Below are 20,009 nucleotides of genomic sequence, written 5' to 3'. Positions count from 1 at the left end.
GAACTTGTATACAGCTTGCAAGAGAGCCTGTAGCAATATTGATGGTTGTTTGCTTGGATGTGCTAACAATTGGTTTACATGAAAATCCCTTTAAACTCTACCAATTTTGCGATGTTTTTATTCATGCTTTTAAAGTAAAAGGAAGAAATAGAAGTATATTTGCAATATTACTGACAATAATTCATAAATTAATTTACCTTCCAATATGCTACAAACTGTTTCTTCTAATCAATGCTGTAAATACTCTGTCTGTCTGTTTTTTTTCCTTACTCTTGTTGAGGGTTAAGGGCAGAGGATGTCACACTTGTTAAAGCCTTATGAGACAAATTAGTTTTTTGTGAATATGGGCTATACAAATACATTTGATTGATTGATTGATATATTATTTCTCACTTATCTAATTGATAAAAAGTTAAAATGAACGAACAATTGCAATTTTGTGCAAAATGCCAAAAAGCTAATATTTAGACATTGCAGAAAAAGGCATAAAACTTGATTGTCTTGATTTTTTTGAAAAACACAGTGTCATTACTGGCTTTATGCCTGAAGGCAAATAGAGCCCTTTCACTATGCATTATGTGACAGGGCTTTACCTTCTGTCTCTTCTGTACTATATGGAGCATTCATTATTTCTGTTTGAAATAAATGAGGACTCTGCACAAATTGAAATGCACTTTGCTTTATTCTACAGTTACTTTGGAGACAAAGGGGACTACAGCACAGCAGATCTCAAAGCTCGTAGGTGGCCATCAGTGGGTTTCACTCCTCATCCAGCCCTTTCTGTGATGAAGAATGAAAAGAGAATAGACAAAGACACGGATTATACACAGAAGGCAAACAAGGTCTCAATAAGTGTAACCTAAGAGAGTAAACCACAACTACATTTTGGAACTTGAATTTGTAGAATTGTAAAAAAATAAATAAAAACAGTGTAGGACTAAATGCATTTGGACAAAAGCTAAGATTATATAAGGTGTTCAAAATCATATAAAAGCTTAATAGCCAAGCTATTCTTCAGTGTTTCAAGTCAAAGACATTTGTTTTTGTTTGTTTGTCTAATTTGTAAATGAAAGAGATGATTTTAAGTCTGCATTTTGTTTAAAAAGAGATTCATCTTTTAAATAGAATCTTGACAAAAATGCAGCTGTGTGTCCATGAGAGCTAATGATAGCCAATAATAATAGTAGACTCTTGTGGACAGCTCCCAAGGGGGACATACTGTATGTTAACAAAATCAAGATCATCGATCATTCAAAGCTTTGTATGGTATCTTTATTTGGATTATTTTGTTAACATTGATTTGATTGGATAAATATGCTGTTACTGCATTAACAACTAAATCTGTCGGATGAAATTAAAGTAAAAATTGAAGGTGTCCTTGTGTCATTGAGCTATGGGGGTCACCATGAATAATTCCAGGACCTTTTTTTGCGTTCATTTCTCTCTTTGATCTTATCTGTCAGGTCACTAACAAAACACTAATTTACCTTCCAATATGCTACAAACTGTTTCTTCTAATCAATGCTGTAAATACTCTGTCTGTCTGTTTTTTTTCCTTACTCTTGTTGAGGGTTAAGGGCAGAGGATGTCACACTTGTTAAAGCCTTATGAGACAAATTAGTTTTTTGTGAATATGGGCTATACAAATACATTTGATTGATTGATTGATATATTATTTCCCTGTGACAAAAGATTATAGCCCCACTAGCCTACAAGAGTAGACTAATACAATTCATCCACACAACACCCATAATAAAATTGATTTGTACAAAGCCTGGTTTGATTTATTTACTCGCAATAAAAAAGATGAATAGTACTATCATTCATGCATCATGAAAAAAACTATATTGTATTTTAAAGGAGGCAGGATGGTTCTCTATATGTACAGTGTTGGATAGAGGAGAATAGAGGAGCTTCTTACCTTTGTACCCACGTCGCGGCTCTTGGCGCGCAGCTTGTTGACCTGCGACTCAGCGATGTCAGCTCGCTCTTCGGCCTCATCCAGCTCATGCTGCAGTTTACGGAACTTGGTCAGGTGAGTGTTGGCCTGCTCCTCCTACAAGATTCAACAAAAAAGAAGAGCACAACATTATACGACTAGAAGAAGTGATGGACTTCTGTCATCAAAGGGTAAACAGCTACATATAGAAATAACAATATATATTTTAACAGCATTGGTTTAACAAGTCACAGTGGAAGCTGAAATGTTTCTTGTCATAAATTCCTTGTGTATTCATAATCATTTTAGCATCTACAAATAGATTTATCAAAATATATATAATATAAACAGGCTATGAACTGTAACGGTGACCCTGAGCACACAGTGTAAATGAGAGACAACTTTTCCAGCACACACTTACAGCCTCCTCAGAACATCTCTTGTAAGCTTTGACTTTCAGCTGCAGTTTGTCGACCAGATCCTGCAGACGCGCAACATTCTTGCGGTCTTCCTCAGTCTGGATGAATCAAGGGAATAGGAGAAAGGAGCATCACTACCATCCTAATTTTACAGTGCTTTACTATGTTGGTTTCCATGTACTACTTTGTGACATGGGTAAACAAAAACTGACCTGGTATGTGAGCTCCTTGATACGTCTTTCATATTTACGCATTCCCTTTACAGCTTCGCTGCTCTTCTTCTGCTCTGACTCCACCTCATTCTCCAGCTCCCTCACCTGAAAACATCAAAACATCGATTGGAAATTCATTGATTCACAAGTAGCTCAACTCAAAGCTGCAATACAGCTACTGTATATTCACCCAGAATTTAAATGTATAAAAGGAATTGATAGAGACACATTTGTACCCAGATATAAAACTGTGATAGCATTATAATGTTGTTCAAAGTTTGCTGGATGTGCAGGTGCGCTGTTGTTATAGCAATTATTTGAAAGGCAGCAAATAGACTGGCTTTCCAGGAAAATCTGTGCACCTGCTTTCTCATGCCATTATCCAGTCAGCCATTCAAGTGATACAGCCCAGTGCATACAATTTTGCATATACAGATCAGGAGCTTCAGTAAATGTTCACATTAAACATCATAATGAATACAAATTTTGCATCTCAGTGAATTTTGACTGTGACATGACTGTTGGTTTCAAACAGGCTGGTTTGTGTCTGAAGAGGCTAAATCCCCTGAGAATGTCATACACAACTTTTCTAAGGATGGAGTCAAAAAATAAATAATTGTCCATTAAGTGTCACTTCTGTGGATAAAATCTCGCTGATGGGACAGGTCAGAGGAGAATGGACAACTGGACCGGTTTGAGCTTTACAACTTTACAACTGTGGTGAACATAATATAATCTTCAAACAAATAAAATCCAACCTTGAAATGGATGGTCTACAACAGCAGATACTATGTCAGATCCCACTCCTGTCAGCCAAGATGTTCAGGGGACACAAGCTCACTGGGCATCAATGGTGTGGGTAATATTTTACTATAGGTAGAAATCATTTATGGTTTGAATGTCACTGACTCTGAGGATTGAAGTTGCCCATGCTCATCCAATTAAGGCCAAAGTTTACCATTTTCTAATTCAGGGGTCTTCAACGTTTTTCAGGCCAAGGACAACCAAACTGATGGAGAGATGGAGCAGGGACCCCCTACTATATATTGTATAAAATTGTGTTTTATATTAAACTGGGCCTAGTGCCATGTATAAACATAGCCACCCTGTTATTGTGCATTCAATACTAAGCTATTCAAATAATACACAGGTTCATATATTCATGTTTGTATTATTGTGTGTCGCTGAATGTGTGCATTGCTGACTGAAAGATAACGTCTTCTGCCTCCATTTATCCGTTCGCTACAAAAATTCCGCGACCCCCCTGCAGTACCTCCGCGGACCCCCTAGGGGTCGCGGACCCCCTGTTGAAGACCTCTGTTCTAATAGTTACTTCCAGCAGGATAATGATCCATGTCACCAAGTGAAAGTCTCAATCTGGTGTCATGAAAATATTAGTGAGTTCGGTGAACTTCAGTGACCTCCTTAGTCACCAGGTGTGGGTCAAGTCTGGTGGATCGACCTAACAAACCCCGACATGCGCATCACTACAGTCTCTCTCAACTTCTCTGATGTGGTGTTTAATTGATTGACATTAACAATGGGAAAAGGGGATGGGAAAGACCCACGTGGGCCAAAGTTAACTGGCTATGAGGTAGGGACATGTAATACTCTTTAGGACATTTACCAGCAACCACACAATGCTGCCTGTCTGTCATTCAAGGTACATACAAAAGTTGTTTCATCTCCATTTCATTATAATATATTTTGTCTGCCCAATTGTTGAGCCTGCCTACCAGTAACAATTCCAGTTCTCCCAATGGCCAGTCTGCCCTTGGATGTGGTTCCAGTAGAACATTTGGTATGCCTTTAACACTGATGCTGTTTTAAGAGCAAAAAGAAAACTACCCAGTCATAGTATGGTAATCCTAACAAAGTCCTCAGGAAGTGTGTTAACCCGAACCAAACAGGTGTAATTATGGAAATGTGTGGTAAGTATGTCCTTGAAAATTCCTCTTACCCTGGCCTCGAGCTTCTGCACCTGCTTCTTGCCTCCCTTCATGGCGATCTGTTCAGCTTCATCCAGACGGTGCTGCAGGTCTTTGATGGTTTGCTCCATGTTCTTCTTCATACGCTCCAGGTGAGAGCTGGTGTCCTGCTCTTTCTTCAGCTCCTCTGCCATCATGGCTGCATCAGTAATGGCCTTCTTGGCCTTTTCCTCTGCATTTCGACACTCCTGCACTGCTTCCTCCACTTCAGTTTGAAGCTGGGAAGTATCGGCCTCCAGCTTCTTCTTCTGGTTTATCAGGGCAGTGTTCTATATATATTTGAAATATGAGAAAAACACTTTAGAAACAATTATACTTTAGTGTGTTTAATACATTTAAAGAAATCAGGGAATCAATTGAAATAAGTGCAATAAATGAAGTCTTACCTGTGAGTGCAGTAGCTGCACCCTCTCACTAACATCCAGCAGCTCTTGCTCAGCAAGTTTACGACCTCTCTCAGTTTGCTCCAGTGCAGCCCTGAGTTCCTCCAGTTCAGCCTGAAGCAGGTTGTTGCGTCTCTCAACAATGGCAATGTTCTCTTTAAGATCATCATTGGCCCGAACAGACTCGTTCAGCTGAATTTGGCAATCCTAAATTGGATGACATCAATCACATTAAGGTTATATCCAGTTTGAATTTAAAACATCTTAAGAAATTTAACCTTTTCTTCCCTAGTTTACCTTCAAATGTGCATGAACAGATTTGAGTTGCTTCTGGGCCTCAGCTGCCTGCCTGTTGGCCTGGCTGAGCTGGATCTCCATCTCATTGAGGTCTCCCTCCATCTTCTTCTTCAGACGCATGGCCTCATTCCTGCTGCGACACTCAGCTTCAAGAGAGGTCTGCAGGGTGTCAATGGTCCTCTGCAGGTTCCTCTTGCTCTGTTCCATCTCCTCGTCTTTCTCAGCTAGTTTGCGTTCGATCTCGGATTTAATTTGATTGAACTCTAACTGGGCTCTGAGAATCTTACCCTCCTCATGCTCAAGGGAGGCCTGGTGGATAGGAGGGTGTAGAGAAGTTTACACACCAGCAGACAGTTGAACTGTAAAATGTATTACTCAATGTCAAGTCCTGTACCTCAGCTTCCTCGAGAGCAGACTGGATCTCATTCTTCTCCTGTTCCAGTTGTTTCCGCAATTTCTCCAATTCGTGGATGTTCTTACCACCCTCACCAAGTTGCTCTGTGAGGTCAGATATCTCCTCTGTGGGATGTCAGACAGTTTGGTTAAGATGGCTTTACAATAAATCGACATATATGAACCACACGTGAACAGTAATGCAGCTGATTTACAACGGGAACTGCATTACTTCTATAAACATGAACAACAATCCTAGAAGTAGATTTTACCCTGCAGGTTTTTGTTCTCTCTCTTCAGGGTCTCCAGATGATCAAGCGATTCCTCATAGGAGTTCTTCAGTTTGAAGAGCTCAGTGCTCAGAGACCTGGCTTCTTTCTGAGAGCTCTCCAGTTCACATTGAGACTCCTCATACTTCTGCTTCCATTCAGACAGGACCTTGAGTAAATAGAAAGACCATCAGTAAATTCACATGTCCCATATTAATGGAGTACATGATTGGAAATGCTTTCATGACAGAGCTGGACTTTGTACAGTACAGTTGTTTTGGTTGGCCCACAAGGTTAAAGAAAAACCATAACATACTGCGTTACTTATGAAGCAAAAACAAATATCGAATGAGTTACCTAAATTGGCTTTTATTTTTAAAAGCCAATTTTCACGGAAGAAGAAGTCACAGTTGAATGACGCATGTGATGTTTGTACTGGGCAGCTTCAAAATATGTGTGTGTGAATGTAAAACAGAGCCCAACCAGAAATTGGCAGGTAAAAAGGTCAAAATCAATAAATTTGCCCGTCCAAGGGTTTGGAGGCTACAGCACCAATTATTACTTTCGGGACTTACAAATACCTATAGCACTTTACCTTGTCAAAGTTTCTTTGCTTCTTGTCCAGAGCAGCAGCAGCAGCATTAGACCTCTCCACATCCACCATGAGATCTTCAATCTCATTCTGCAGCCTGTGCTTGGTCTTGTCCAGAGAGGAACATTTAGCATTCACTGCTTCAACAGCCTCCTCAGCATCCTGCAGACGCTGAGCCAGCTTTTTCCTTAAGAAATCCATCATGCAAATCATTTAATGTACCTGCGGTGGTGACTGTTTGACAGCTAAATTGTTATAAATTCAACCACTTTGACTGGCTGCTCAGTCATCTAACAGACAAACTTTTTGTTCGTCTTATATTTTAGTAGGAAAATAACACAAACAAAAAGCTGACCTGCTAGACGAAGTAAACTGTCTTTTAAGGAATTACAGGTTAATTTATGAGTTTGGATCTTAAACTGTCTTACTTGGCCTCCTCCAGCTCCTCGGTCCTCTGGATGGCATCAGTTTCGTACTTAGTTCTCCACTGAGCCACCTCAGAGTTGGCCTTGGACATGCCGCGCTGTAGTTCAGCTTTGGCCTCCTGCTCCTCCTCATACTGCTCCCTGAGCAGGTCACAGTCATGACGGGAGGACTGCACTGCATGGGCCAGAGCGCTCTTTGCCTGTTGAAACAAAATCATACGCTGTGATATACATCAAATAGAAATGCCTGTTCACTGCTGTCAGTGCTGTGTGAAATTAAATTTTATTTCACCTTGGTCTCCTCTTCCAGTTGTCTCTTTAAATCTTCAACCTGTTGAGTGTAAGACATTTTTCCTCTTGTCAGCTGAGACACCATGGTCTCCTTGTCCTCCAGTTGCCTTAAGAGTTCACCTAGTATTTTGGAAAATGCATAATGTTATGGTCCCAGAAACCCTTCTTATAAGTTTTGATAAAGAATGTATCAGTTATTAAAATTATTAAAAATTTAAATTGTAGTCAGTCATGCATAAGTACCATTTTCGGTTTGGAGCTTAGCTTTTTGCAGATTGAAATCATTGATCCAGCGTTGAGCTTCTTCAAACTTGGACTTGTATTCATTCATCTGATCCTCCATTGTCCTGCTGGTCTTCTCTAGGTTTGTCTAAGATTAAATAAATCACATCAAGAAGGGATGATAAAAAAACACATTACACTATATCTCTAAATTATTTTTCAACATATCTAACCTTTGTCTTCACAATATGTTCCATATTGGACACCACGTCATCCAGCTCCAGTCTGAGCTCACTCTTCTCCTTCTCCAGTTTCTGCTTGACTCTCTGCAGGTTGTCTATCTGCTCTCCCAGGTCAGCAACACTGTCAGCTTGTTTCTTCCTGAGTGTGGCAGCAGTGGCTTCATGATGCAGAGTGGCCTCTTCAAGGTCTCTGCGCAGTTTCAGGAACTCAGCCTCCCTCTTCTTGTTCATCTCAATCTGGACAGATGTTGCTCCACCGGCCTCCTCCAGCCTCTCACTGATCTCCTCCAGCTCTCTGGCCAAGTCTGCTCTCTGCTTCTCCACCTTGGCTCGGGCAGCTCGCTCTGCCTCAAGCTCTTCCTCCAACTCTTCAATACGGGCCTGTTGAGCCAGAATAATATCACTCTTTTAGTCACTCTTATTGTTGAGTCTATCGTGGACAATATCATGTAAGTTATACATTACCTGAAGCTCTTTCAGTTTCTTTTGAAGCTGAATAGCAATGGCCTGCTCATCCTCTATTCTATTACTCAGCTGGCTGAGTTCAAAATCTTTCCTGTGGTTAAATTTGAAATAGTAAAAGTTAGAACAATTGTATATCGATATCAATATGACTGTATCCTTTTTGCATATACAACCATTGGAAATACAGGTATTAACAGAATAATTACTTTTTCATATGTTCTTCAAGTTGCTGCTTGTCATTCTCCAGGTCCATTAGGCTCTCCTGGGTCAACTTCAAGTCTCCCTCCAGCTTACGCTTTGCTCTCTCAAGATCCATTCGTATTTTCTTCTCTTGTTCCAGAGAACCTTCGAGCTGGATTGTAACATTAGAGAAGGTCACATTTCTCCTCGACATGCATTGGACAGAGAATGATCTTTCGAAACACTCTAAAAGGAAAAGGACAACATGTGTTTAAATTCTTACATCATCCACTTGCTGCTCCAGCTTGGCCTTGGCCTTGGTCAGAGTGTTGACTTTGTCCTCTTCACTCTGCAGGTCATCCAGTGTTTGCTGATGAGCCTCCTGTAAGGCTTTCTTTTCCTTGGTCAGCTTGGCAATGATCTCATCCAGAGCTGCCATCTCCTCAACCAGGTTCTTCACCTATAACCAGGAGACATTTTCATCAAGGACTTCATCACAGATCATATTTTGGACACAGAGTCATTTTATTGTTGTTAGTGTTTGTGGTACCTTGTTCTCAGTGGCATGCTTTTCTTTCTCCACTTTGGCCAGAGTTAACTCTAAGTCATCAATGTCTTTCTTTAACTCAGAGCACTCGTCCTCCAGCTTCCTCTTTTTGGCCGTCAGTTCAGCGTTCATCTCCTCCTCGTCCTCCAGCCTCTCTGTCAGCTCTTTAGCTTTTGCTTCCATCTGGATTTTGTTTTTGATCAGCCCCTCACATCTTTCTTCAGCATCTGCAAGATTATCTTGCTCCTGAAATGAAAGTGTTAAGCTGACAAGTTATAAACAAATGATGAGTTGCAAGACAGATGATCGATGCTACTGTGCAGTTAAATTGTGACATTAAATCATCAGAAATCCTGTGATTAGACTTACAGACTGGACATGTAGCTGCAGGTCATTCTTCTCTTGGAGAAGGGAAACCATTTTCTCCTCCAGTTCCTTCCTACGAGCTTCAGACTTTGCATAAGCCTCTTTCAGCTTCAGGAATTCTTCCTTCATGTTGGCCATCTCCTTTTCTGCCTCAGCAGATCTCAACAGAGGTTTAATTTTGAAGAACAGCTTCATCCAGGGCCAATTCTTGACCCCCATGAAGGATCGGACATTCCACTGGATCACCAATAGAGCATCTCTGTCCAAGATCGAGCAAAGTCATTACTACCAATTAATACAAAACACAATTATTCATCATTAATAAGTATTACAATTAGCTTGGTTTTTAGTTATTTCAAATGCAAGATTCCTCTGACCTCCTTTCAAAGATCTTCTGGAATTCCTGTCTTGCCAGCAGACCTCTTGCTCTAGATTGGATACCAGTGATAATGAGTGACAAACGGTCATCCCTCATTTCCTCCAGCGTCCCCAGAAGACCAGCCTTGAAGAACACCTAAAAGAAAAGTATGTATAATCATGTAAATATTCAACAGATGATGCTACTGGCTTATTTTGTCTGGTGTGACCGGTAACTTGTGGTGGTTAATATTAACTCTAACATCTAAGAATGATGTATATTGCTGTGTAATTGTTGGTTTAGTGACTTGATGAGTGTTTGCTGTTGATTTTTACAGTTGCCTCCCTGTAATCTTGGGCATAGGTTAGACTACGTAACATAGAGTATATGCTTTGGTTTTTCCTTTTTTGATTACCTTTGTGTGTCCAAACTTGTATTGATTGTGATCTATATCCAAAGACCCAAGGAGTTTCTCGGCTCCCTTCCTGCTGTCAATGAACTGCCCCTCAGGGATGGCAGCAGGGTTCAGGATACGGTATCTTGACAATCAGAAAATACTTTAATTTATATGTTGTTTTCTAATTACACAGGGGGAAAAAAGGACAAATGAGGTAATACCTCTGTTTGAAATCTCCGTAGAGGATCCTGTTGGGGAAACCCTTTCTGCAGATCCTGATTCCTTCCAGCACACCGTTACAGCGCAGCTGGTGCATCACCAGGGGGTTCTCCATGGCCCCAGGAGTCTTGGTCTCATTGGGGATGAGGCAGCGTACAAAGTGGGGGTGAGTCGACCTCAAGTTGGTCATCAACTTGTTCAGGTTCTCCTGTGGAGGTGATCAAAAGTTCAAAGGTTTGATGTACAATAATCAATGTAAAATTGAGCCTCTGTCACTGATTTCCACACAAAGTGCCTATTCTATTTATTTTTCTTTACTAACCCTGTGCAAGGCAGACACAGTTTGGAAGGATGAACCCTTCTTCTTGCTTCCTCCTTTGCCTTTTCCACCTTCCCCTAATAAACCATTAGAATACACAATCTCATTAGATTATATGAACTGACACAGGTACAAATACATGTTATTCAAGCTTGTTTTTCTCACAAAGAAAAAATATTTAAAATACTGACTTTTCCAGTGGAGGTTAATACATTTAATTTCTTCCTACCTGTCTCAGTTCCAGCATAATTTACAAAGAGGAAAGACAGCAGCTTGAGATTGGACTTCTGGTACAATCCAACAACAGTCTCGTTCAGAGGATCTTTGTTCTTCACCAGCCAGTTGTTGATATTATAATCAACAGTTCCAGCATAGTGCATCAGGGCAAAATGAGCCTCTGGTTTTCCTTTGACAACTCTGGGCTTCTGGAAGTTGGCAGATTTCCCCAGATGGTTGTCATAGAGCTTAGCTTTAAAGGTGGCATCAGAAGCTTTAGGGAACATGCACTCCTCTTCAAGGATGGACATGATACCCATGGGCTGAAGAGACAAAATATGAGTTGTTTGAATAAACCCTTTTTTTTTTTATTCATGTCTGTACATCTAATAGCCTGGTGTCTCACCTTTTCAATGAGGTCAATACAGGCCTGCAAATCCATACCAAAATCAATGAAAGTCCATTCAATGCCCTCTTTCTTGTACTCTTCCTGCTCCAGCACAAACATGTGGTGGTTGAAAAACTGTTGCAGTTTTTCATTGGTGAAGTTGATGCACATCTGCTCAAACGTGTTGTACTGTAATGACAACAATATATCATTTAGTCACACTCATTTTAATCTTCATTCCATTGCTACTTACATTAAATTAAAAAATATGTTATATTGTGCCTTTAGAAAATAGGTTGTATACACATATTATAAAATAAGCTTACATCGAAGATTTCAAATCCAGCTATGTCCAATACACCAATGAAGTACTGACGAGGCTGCTTGGTGTCCAAGGAATGGTTGATCCTCACCACCATCCACAGAAACATCTTTTCATACACTGACTTAGACAATGCACCGATAGAATAGTTCACCTACAAAAGAGATTTTCCAAAATACAGTTTAGATTAGTGTTGAACAATAAATGTTGTCTCCTTCATCTATAACAATTCTGTGGACATCTTACACTAGATCCAGCTATTCATTCCTACCTGCTGGACATTTTGTCCCTTGGTGACCCACTCATTTCCAACTTTGACTCTCGGGTGACAGAGGCCTTTGATGAGGTCAGCAGAGTTCAGGCCCATCAGATATGCAACTTTGTCAGCATCTGAGGAAACAAGCTAACAATTGAATCCTGAAATGTTGCATATCCCATTTATTATCTTTCAGGGATGCAGAGAGCTTCACTAACCTTCAGTGCCATCAGCCTCTGCCTGCTCTTCACGCTGCTTGTTCTTGAACTTCATGTTACCATGGTGCATGATAGCCCCTATCATCTTATAAATACCATTCTTCTCTTCTTGAGTGAAGCCCAGCACATCAAAGGCATCCTTAATCAAAAGCAGGGGGTATTATATAAATATCTCTTGAATGAACAATGAATATCTTTCATTGTATCAGGGTATGCAGTGGACTGAAGAGATATGTGGGGGATAAGATAGTATGTGCTCGCTGAGCCACCTTGATCACACCCACATTCAACCATATTGTCATCAGACATCTAATCCTGTCTATTAAAGTCTTCTTTGCTCTCATGTAGCACTATCAAGGACATAAGGCTCCAAACAGATGCCCATGTAGAACACCAGGGCAACATCAATAGATTTTTTTTTTACAACTGTCAATCATCAACCATTATTTTTAAGCAAACTACTTAGTCACGATAAGATACTTGGGAGTTGGTGTTCTGGACAAAGACTGGAGCATACTCACATCAGTGGCGATCAACTCTTCTGAATCATTGATCGAGGCTACAGTCGTTTCTCCTTGGGAGATGAAGCCGTAGTCATAGGGGTTGTTGGTGATGAGCAACATCTCTGAAAGGCAAAACAGAACGCTGAGTCCAACCTTACAGAAACTTTTTGTGTTGGCTGGTACAGGTCCAAAGATCAGTTGTTTTCATTTACCGAGCAGCTCAGGTTTCTTCTGAGACAGAATCTGATAGAAGATGTGATAGTCTCTCTCAGCCTTAAGCTGAAAGGTGACACGGGACTTTTCCAGCAGATCTGTTAAACATAATTTGATTTTGTAACTGAATGTCCAGGTGATCACTATCATTATGAGAGCAAACCAGAGGAAAATTAAAAAAATATATAATACTCACATGTCTCAATATCAGCTGAGGCCAGCTTTCCACTGGCAGCAAAGTGAATTCGGATAAATTTGCCCTGGAATTTATGACCGAAATAAAAGTTAGAATAGAAGAGGCACAATGTTTTGCTATTACATTACAATAGAGACAGAAACTTACAAATCTGGAAGAGTTGTCATTTCTGATAGTCTTGGCATTACCAAAGGCCTCTAAAGCTGGATTAGCCTGGATGATTTGATCTTCCAGAGTACCCTAATAGGGTAGAGGAGAGGAATATTTGTTAAAATACATGAAACACTTAAGAAATTGATGGAGTATACTATTAAAGGTGCTATATGTACATTCTTTCTTTCGCCAAAAATGGTTCCTTGCAAGTGAGGGTGATAGTTGCTAAGAGCGGCTGTGATGGTTGCCAGGAGCTTCGACCCATTTTAGCATTTACAATACAAGAGGTTATCGTACAACTTTTGAGCGACACTTCTTCTACTCGACAGTTAGCGTGCTAACGAAAGCAGATGCAAACAAGGGATAGAACTAGCATCGAAAAAAAAAAAACATTTGTGTTGGTGCTCACAACTCAGCTCTTGGTGAGTAAAACAATCAAGTTTGATGCTGAACTGGCAACAGTTCTGCTTGATCAGTGAGTTGTTAACTCCACAGCTCAACAGAGAAAGCAGCTTGACAGAATTGTTTGCACCGCCTCAAAAATGATCAATTGCAAACTCATCCCAATCTCTGACGTAGCCTATACGAAACTTGCATTCAGCGCAGAGGTCTAAAAATACTACGGGACTCTACGCACCCTGACAACCCCCTCTGAATAAACTCTTCCCTCAGTGAAAAGACTCAGGGCCTTCAAAACTAAGACTTCCCGTTTCTTCAACAGCACTTACTGCAGAACCATCAAATCACTAAATGGCTCCTCAACACTGCATCAGCACTTTACAAACGCAAAGCAATAACTACCACCGAATTTTATTGTATTGTGTATTTTAGTGTATTTTTTGCACTGGTTTTTACATTATTTTAATTTTATTCTGTATTTATTCTGTATTTTACATCCACACATGTATGTTGTGTTTTTATGGGGTGGGGGTTATGTGTTTTGTTTCTTTTCTTGTTAGGTTTTATTCTGTGAGAGTTGTGTTCCAATAAAGAATTGAATCTTGAATCCTGAATCTTGTTAATGCTGACATTGGCTATGTGGTGATAGCAAGAACATACATACAGCACCTTTAAATGTTCTATTTTCTGTAAATTCAAAATAAAAACCTTTTTCTCAGAGCCTGCGTCTTTCTTCCCACCTGCAGCTGCAATGCTGGCAAAGTACTGAATGACTCTCTTGGTGTTTACAGTCTTCCCAGCACCAGATTCTCCACTGGAGAAACACATTTAGTTGTTTCATATAAATTACAAATGGGCAGCAAAATTCATATTGGAACTATCAAGTTGAAGTTTGGTTAATCAACAAAAATGCAGATAAGTTATACGAAATACTGATACATTGCTTTCATCAGCATAAATGGACTTTTCTTTGTTATTCATAGCCGATCAAACTTATTATCCATCGTCAAATGAATAACAAATATTTCACGAAAGCTTCAGGATGCCATTTATCACAGTAGGATAAAACTCTCAACTGTACTTTCACAAAGTCATGAAAACATAACTCACGTGATGAGAATTGACTGATTTTCTCTGTCTGAAAGGGAGAAGATAGAACAATTTAGATTCTCGAATTTCTTACCATTTCTTCCACTTCACTTTTCTTTGTCTGAACGCATGATAGCTGAAGGTACATTACCAGTGAGCATGTACTGGTAGGCATTGTCAGAGATGGAGAAGATATGAGGAGGAGCTTCAGTCCTCTTCTTTCCTCTGTAGGCAGCAACCACTTCATGGTTGTAGACTGGCAGTGCCTTGTAGGGGTTGACAGTCACACAGAACAGCCCAGAGTAGGTCTATGAGAATAAAAGAGAGAGAGAGAGAGAGTCAGTAAATGATACAAGACTGTAGTTGTATACACTAGGTAAGGGATACACTCTATACCCATTAAATGTTGTTTTTAAAGCTTCCAACTCACATAGATCATCCATGCTGCGTAACGCTCTTTGAGGTTGAACAGCACAGCGGGCTCATGGAGGAAGGTCAACATCGCCATGTCTTCAATTTTATCGAACTTCGGCGGGTTCTGAGGGTGAACATCGCACTCCTTCACAGTGACAGTCTGCAGAAAGAGAGACAATCAGTATTAAGACACATAGGAAATGTAGCTACTTCCAAAGTGCTCGTCATTACATTACATTACATTACATTTCATTTAGCTGACGCTTTTATCCAAAGCGACTTACAATAAGTGCATTCAACCATGAGGGTACAAACCCAGAACAACAAGAATAGAGAAAGTACAATTTCTTCAAAAAAGCTAAACTACAAAGTGCTATAAGTAAGTGCCATTTTAAGTGCTACTAAATTGTTAGTTTTAAAAATGTTATTCAAGGTATAGTCGGAAGAGGTGTGTTTTTAGTTTGCGGCGGAAGATGTGTAAACTTTCTGATGTCCGGATGTCAATGGGGAGCTCATTCCACCATTTAGGAGCCAGGACAGCAAACAGTCGTGATTTTGATGAGTGTTTAGCTCGCAGTGAGGGAGCAACAAGCCGATTGGCAGATGCAGAGTGGAGTGAACGGGCTGGGGTGTAACATTTGAATTGTAAGTCATGAAGTGCCTCTGGCTTCTGTTGTTTCTCTGCCACATTACATTGTGTCTTAATAAGAGAACCTGTTACATCCAGGGCAACTGATGAGTTTACTGACCTTCCCTCTCTCAGTCTGAGCAGTGACTTTGTCACCCTCACGACTGGTGACGGAAGCCTTCACATACTCCTCATCAGTATCAGGAACAAAGCACTCTTTCTTCATGTCGAAGGGACGAGTCTGGGCCTCTAGACGCTCCCTGTCGGACTTCCTCAGGTATGGAGCTGCTGCCCCAAAGTCTCTCATCGCAGCGTCCCCCATTTTTCACTTTGTCTACAGGAATATAATGACACTTACAGCTGTAGCATAAAAAGGCATTAATTGTATGATTTATATGTCGCTATAGAGCCACATATATTATTGTTAATTTATGATATAACTTTGTTGTGTTTTATCTATTTTCCTACTTCATACAATTAACTGTATTTAAATCAAACCCATTTTCATTTTCCAGATTCTCTTACCTTACAAATGCCGACTTAGAGTACTGATGTGTAATGGTCCTGAGGGGAAAAAAAGGAATCCGATGAGACCAGAGGTTTACCATGAGAGTACGATAGTTGATCTGTGAGCCATTGTTCTCTCAACTTACCTTTAGATAGAATGGTGACCTATGGGGGTTCCACCATGAGTTGTCTTTATAGACAAAGACCCACTGCCAAATATGGAGGGGCATTTCAGGGTCCAGGAATGTTATTGTGTCTGAGTTGGGTTAGGGGTTCAAGAAGGGAGGGGGTTAATGAGTGCCAGAGAGTAATATAGAAATCAGCGGGTTATTGTCTTATCAGTGACAGGGCTGGTCTCCTGACGAGGCCATATTAGGAGTTCCATGCAGTGCTGTGATTAATCATAGGTATCCTCAAGCAGCCAGAGGACCACAATGGAACCTTTAAATAGACCAAGGGAGGAACTCCTTTCTCCACATCCCTCAAGTGAGCTCCTGATAAAGAAACCACATGTTGTTCAACAAAAGCAAGAGAAGCATCCTAAATTAAAGGACAGACCACAGTGATACTGACCAAAAGCTGTCTGAATGTATTCTAATGATGGTGATAGTATGACTTAAATAGATGTTGTAAATATGATGTTCAGCATATAAATTCCTTTACTTTTACTTTACATTTACCTCTTACTTTTCACTTCAAGGGTTTTTGTGTCACCATTTTTTTATTCTTATGTGGCAGGTCAGTCAAACATGATTCACAATTACTAATGTAATAGCCAATTAAAATGTGGGGGAAAAAATCAAACAACAATATTAACACTGTAAACAAAGAAAATATATTTTAATTTTGTCATGTATAATTCAATAATTTTGACTTAAATATTACTGTGCAGCAGAAAACTACAACAAACTCCTAGTTATAAACTATACGATATAGCTAAGTGCCAAAGATATGGCCCTTAAAGCCATAGTGAAAATAGCTCAACTTTGTGTTTATAAATCAGTTTCGTTTTACATCATTGCTAAAAAAAAAACTATCTAAATCACCACAGTACATTGTCATACAGTATATTTATGTGCTAACTGAGGGTGTAATGTTAAGTTATGATGAGTTGTCATCATGCATCTTGGAGCAGCATTGAAAATCTAAAGGATAATTCACATTTTGTGCACGGTTTACCATCTTACCAAGCATCCCATAAATGTAAACTGCTTGTATTGTTATCACAACACAAAGGAAGGCAAGGAAATGTCTGTGGAGATATTTTAGAGAGGTATGTGATTCATGTATAGGTCAGAATTACCCAGAGGGCTCGGACACAGTGAGGTCTTAGCAACAAACTACTTTTGGTTATCATAGAGTGGACTTTGCAGTAACCTAAACCGCCATCAGATACCAAGTGGGGTGGTCTAAATAAAGAACATTAGTCTGTGAGATTAACCAGGCGACAAGTGCGAGGCAGCACAGACCGAGGTCTGTCACAGGTGACATGCTTGAGATTCACTGAAAGGGTGTAATGATGACACACAATAGACGGCTGTGCCACCATGGTATAATCCAATGTGATGCCAAGGTCACTGCGGAAGCCTTCTCCCATTATCAGGCAGCGGGTAGCAAAAGCTGGCCCCTCAGTTACAGTGCTGTTGACATGGCATTGTGTCTTTGAGGACAAAGATAACTGTGTGAAATTCCTGCTGAGAAGCCTGCACTGATTGAGGAGAACAGCCACAAGGGACCTTTTTTTTTCAGCACCAGGGTCAGCTGTTGCAGATGATGGCCGGCCTCACATTGCATTCTGTCTGATATAAAGTTACTCAGAATGAGGGGTCGATTCCACTGACAATCATGTTTGAATGTTCCATGTTAAAAGTGCACTGCTATGTGAAGTCTGTGGCTTCTTGGCCGACGGATGAGGTTCAAAATCTCTCGCTCCAAAAGTAAATATGATCTGATCATGCTGTACATCAAGCTCACTTATACTTGCTCCAACTACAATAACATTTACTGATCTCTGATGTACAAAACTTAAACAACACACTTTGTAATAGAATAGCAACTACAATGCACGGCCATTCGTCAGCAACAGTGAACACAGCTACTTCAAAGGTTAAGAGATAGAAGGAGGGTCAACAGCTGCTGAAAAGTGCTGAGATTATTTCCACCCTGATAACAGTTACTGACAGCCGGTGTCAGGGCGCCAAATGGAAGTGAGAGATTCCATGCCCCCATTAAAGAGTGAAGATACGCTGACCGTATAGGTCAAACGCCTTCTCAATAAAGGAAACAGGATTTAAATGCTTTGTTTATATCACAACAACAACTCGTAAATTTGACTTCATACATAGACGCCTACTGTTACTCTGTATATGGGATTCTTAGAGACTACGTATGGTAACTTAAAACGGTTCCACTTGTATGTGTTAAGGTCATTGTTACTGTTGTAGTCACTAACTTGTTGCTGACACAGTATATGTGTTCATGTTATGTACATCATCACAGTGCAGCAGTGCAAGGCTTAAAATAACTGCTAATGTAAACATAATTTTGCAGAGTGAGGGTGAAGGGGTTTGTTCAAAGATGTTGTCAGCACTGGATAATCATCTGTCCATTTGTTTTTTGGTTGGTTTATAAGGTAGATTACGCAAAAACTCCCGGATGGTCATTTTAGCACAATCAACACAAAAGGATGCATTTCAGCAGAGGCAACCCACCGAACAGAGGCAACCTGCCGAACATCACATGCAACATTAAACATTCACAAGTTCTATTCACGGGGGGAGTTTAGTGTTGCAATGGCAGAGGGTACGAAGCTCCCTACTAAATGGGGCCCTTCTCCATTTAAGTGTTTTGTACCTCCGTCAGAATAGCAGTAATATGAAGTAATGTGAAGTTTCCACAAAAACTTGGATGCGGAAGGATGCAATATGAGTCAGGGAGGAACCTGTTCAATAAAAAAAAAAAATCATTGTCGTTAACCTTGCACTTCCGGACATTTTCACAGATTGCCCTGGGAATAATTAATGGATTTAAGTGCCATGGTGGCAGTATGCGCGCTACTGAGTTCGAGTTCTGTCTGTTTTCAACTTTGATGATAATTACTGCTCATGGTAACTAGTTAGCTTCACTTTTTAGATAAAAGTTGATACTGTCATCTGTGGTGCTGGGGAATTTCCCCTAGAGAGACTTCAGTTAGGACAATGGGGGTCAAACCATAAACCAACGAGCTATTAACTAAATCTCTGCAAGTCAGTGATAGCAGCAAACAGTTTTTTGCATCACAGATGGTTGCACTTAACTCCTGAAATAAGACCATAAGCATCATACACAGTGTTTAAGGTGATCTAATTATAGAGGCAGTGGGTTGCTCCATCTCTGGTCAGTCATTGCATTAATTCAAGCATGAGCTCAGATGTCCTGTTGATCCTGTTGTTAATCCTCAGAACATTCTGCGCTCTACATGCTGCACCTCTTTATGGGCAGGTGTGAATGTATTTTCATTAGCTCACAGATACCTTCTTGTCTGCTCAGGGAGCTAAAGACATGACATGTAATGAGAGGAGACATGGGACTCCCTGAATATAACACAGAGGTCTAGGGTCTCCCTCTCCTCCTCTTCCTGGCTTAAATCATTATCCTATAGTCTCCAGCAGCAGCCGCAGCACCAAGGCAAGAAGAGTTAGCTCAGAGTATAACAATCCATTTGTCTGTGTACTACTGCAAACTACTTATGATACCACAATGTTACTTCTAAGTGTATTGCATATATTATAAAACCAACACTTTACCCACAATGCCATGCAAATTGCAGTAACTCACTGAAAATATGTTTTGTGGTATTAAACTGTAAGAATACAGGTTAACAGTGCATCTAAAATTCTATTCAATTGAACATGCTTAATTATATCTACACTGATCAGCCATTACATTAAACAATGTTAGTGTGTGTGTGTGTGTGCACGTGTACATATATTTTTGTTTGTTTGT

The 20,009-nt window shown here is 40.2% G+C and overlaps 1 protein-coding gene and 1 long non-coding RNA gene across 3 annotated transcripts in view; one reads left to right on the top strand and one right to left on the bottom strand.

Annotated features, from left to right (window-relative positions):
* Positions 1–853, top strand: part of LOC117778272 — a 29,267-nt gene extending 28,414 nt beyond the window's left edge. For both annotated transcript variants that reach the window (XR_004616764.1, XR_004616765.1), the window contains exon 4: positions 692–853. This is a non-coding gene — a long non-coding RNA (uncharacterized LOC117778272). The remainder of the gene's footprint in view (positions 1–691) is intronic.
* LOC117778270 (myosin-6) lies at positions 618–16,345 on the bottom strand. Its single transcript, XM_034613729.1, has 38 exons — positions 16,044–16,345; positions 15,640–15,852; positions 14,907–15,050; positions 14,628–14,784; positions 14,498–14,525; positions 14,096–14,201; positions 12,983–13,075; positions 12,836–12,899; positions 12,639–12,737; positions 12,445–12,548; positions 11,924–12,062; positions 11,721–11,839; positions 11,454–11,603; positions 11,146–11,316; positions 10,753–11,062; positions 10,527–10,600; positions 10,207–10,412; positions 10,004–10,127; positions 9,608–9,744; positions 9,234–9,489; positions 8,868–9,110; positions 8,601–8,777; positions 8,344–8,489; positions 8,138–8,228; positions 7,664–8,053; positions 7,452–7,578; positions 7,210–7,328; positions 6,921–7,117; positions 6,496–6,679; positions 5,904–6,069; positions 5,633–5,757; positions 5,239–5,547; positions 4,945–5,148; positions 4,531–4,827; positions 2,571–2,675; positions 2,361–2,456; positions 1,922–2,056; positions 618–780 (listed from the first exon to the last, which is right to left on the bottom strand). Exons 2-38 carry the CDS (start codon positions 15,838–15,840, stop codon positions 760–762), a joined length of 5,814 nt encoding a protein of 1,937 aa, XP_034469620.1. The 5' UTR covers positions 15,841–15,852; positions 16,044–16,345; the 3' UTR covers positions 618–759.
* Positions 16,346–20,009: the final 3,664 nt, after the last annotated feature.

Source organism: Hippoglossus hippoglossus, chromosome 17 (assembly GCF_009819705.1).
Source record: "Hippoglossus hippoglossus isolate fHipHip1 chromosome 17, fHipHip1.pri, whole genome shotgun sequence".
Taxonomy (NCBI): Eukaryota; Metazoa; Chordata; class Actinopteri; order Pleuronectiformes; family Pleuronectidae; genus Hippoglossus; species Hippoglossus hippoglossus.
Note: the sequence above shows the minus strand (reverse complement) of the source record. Positions and strands in the feature narration are given on the sequence as shown.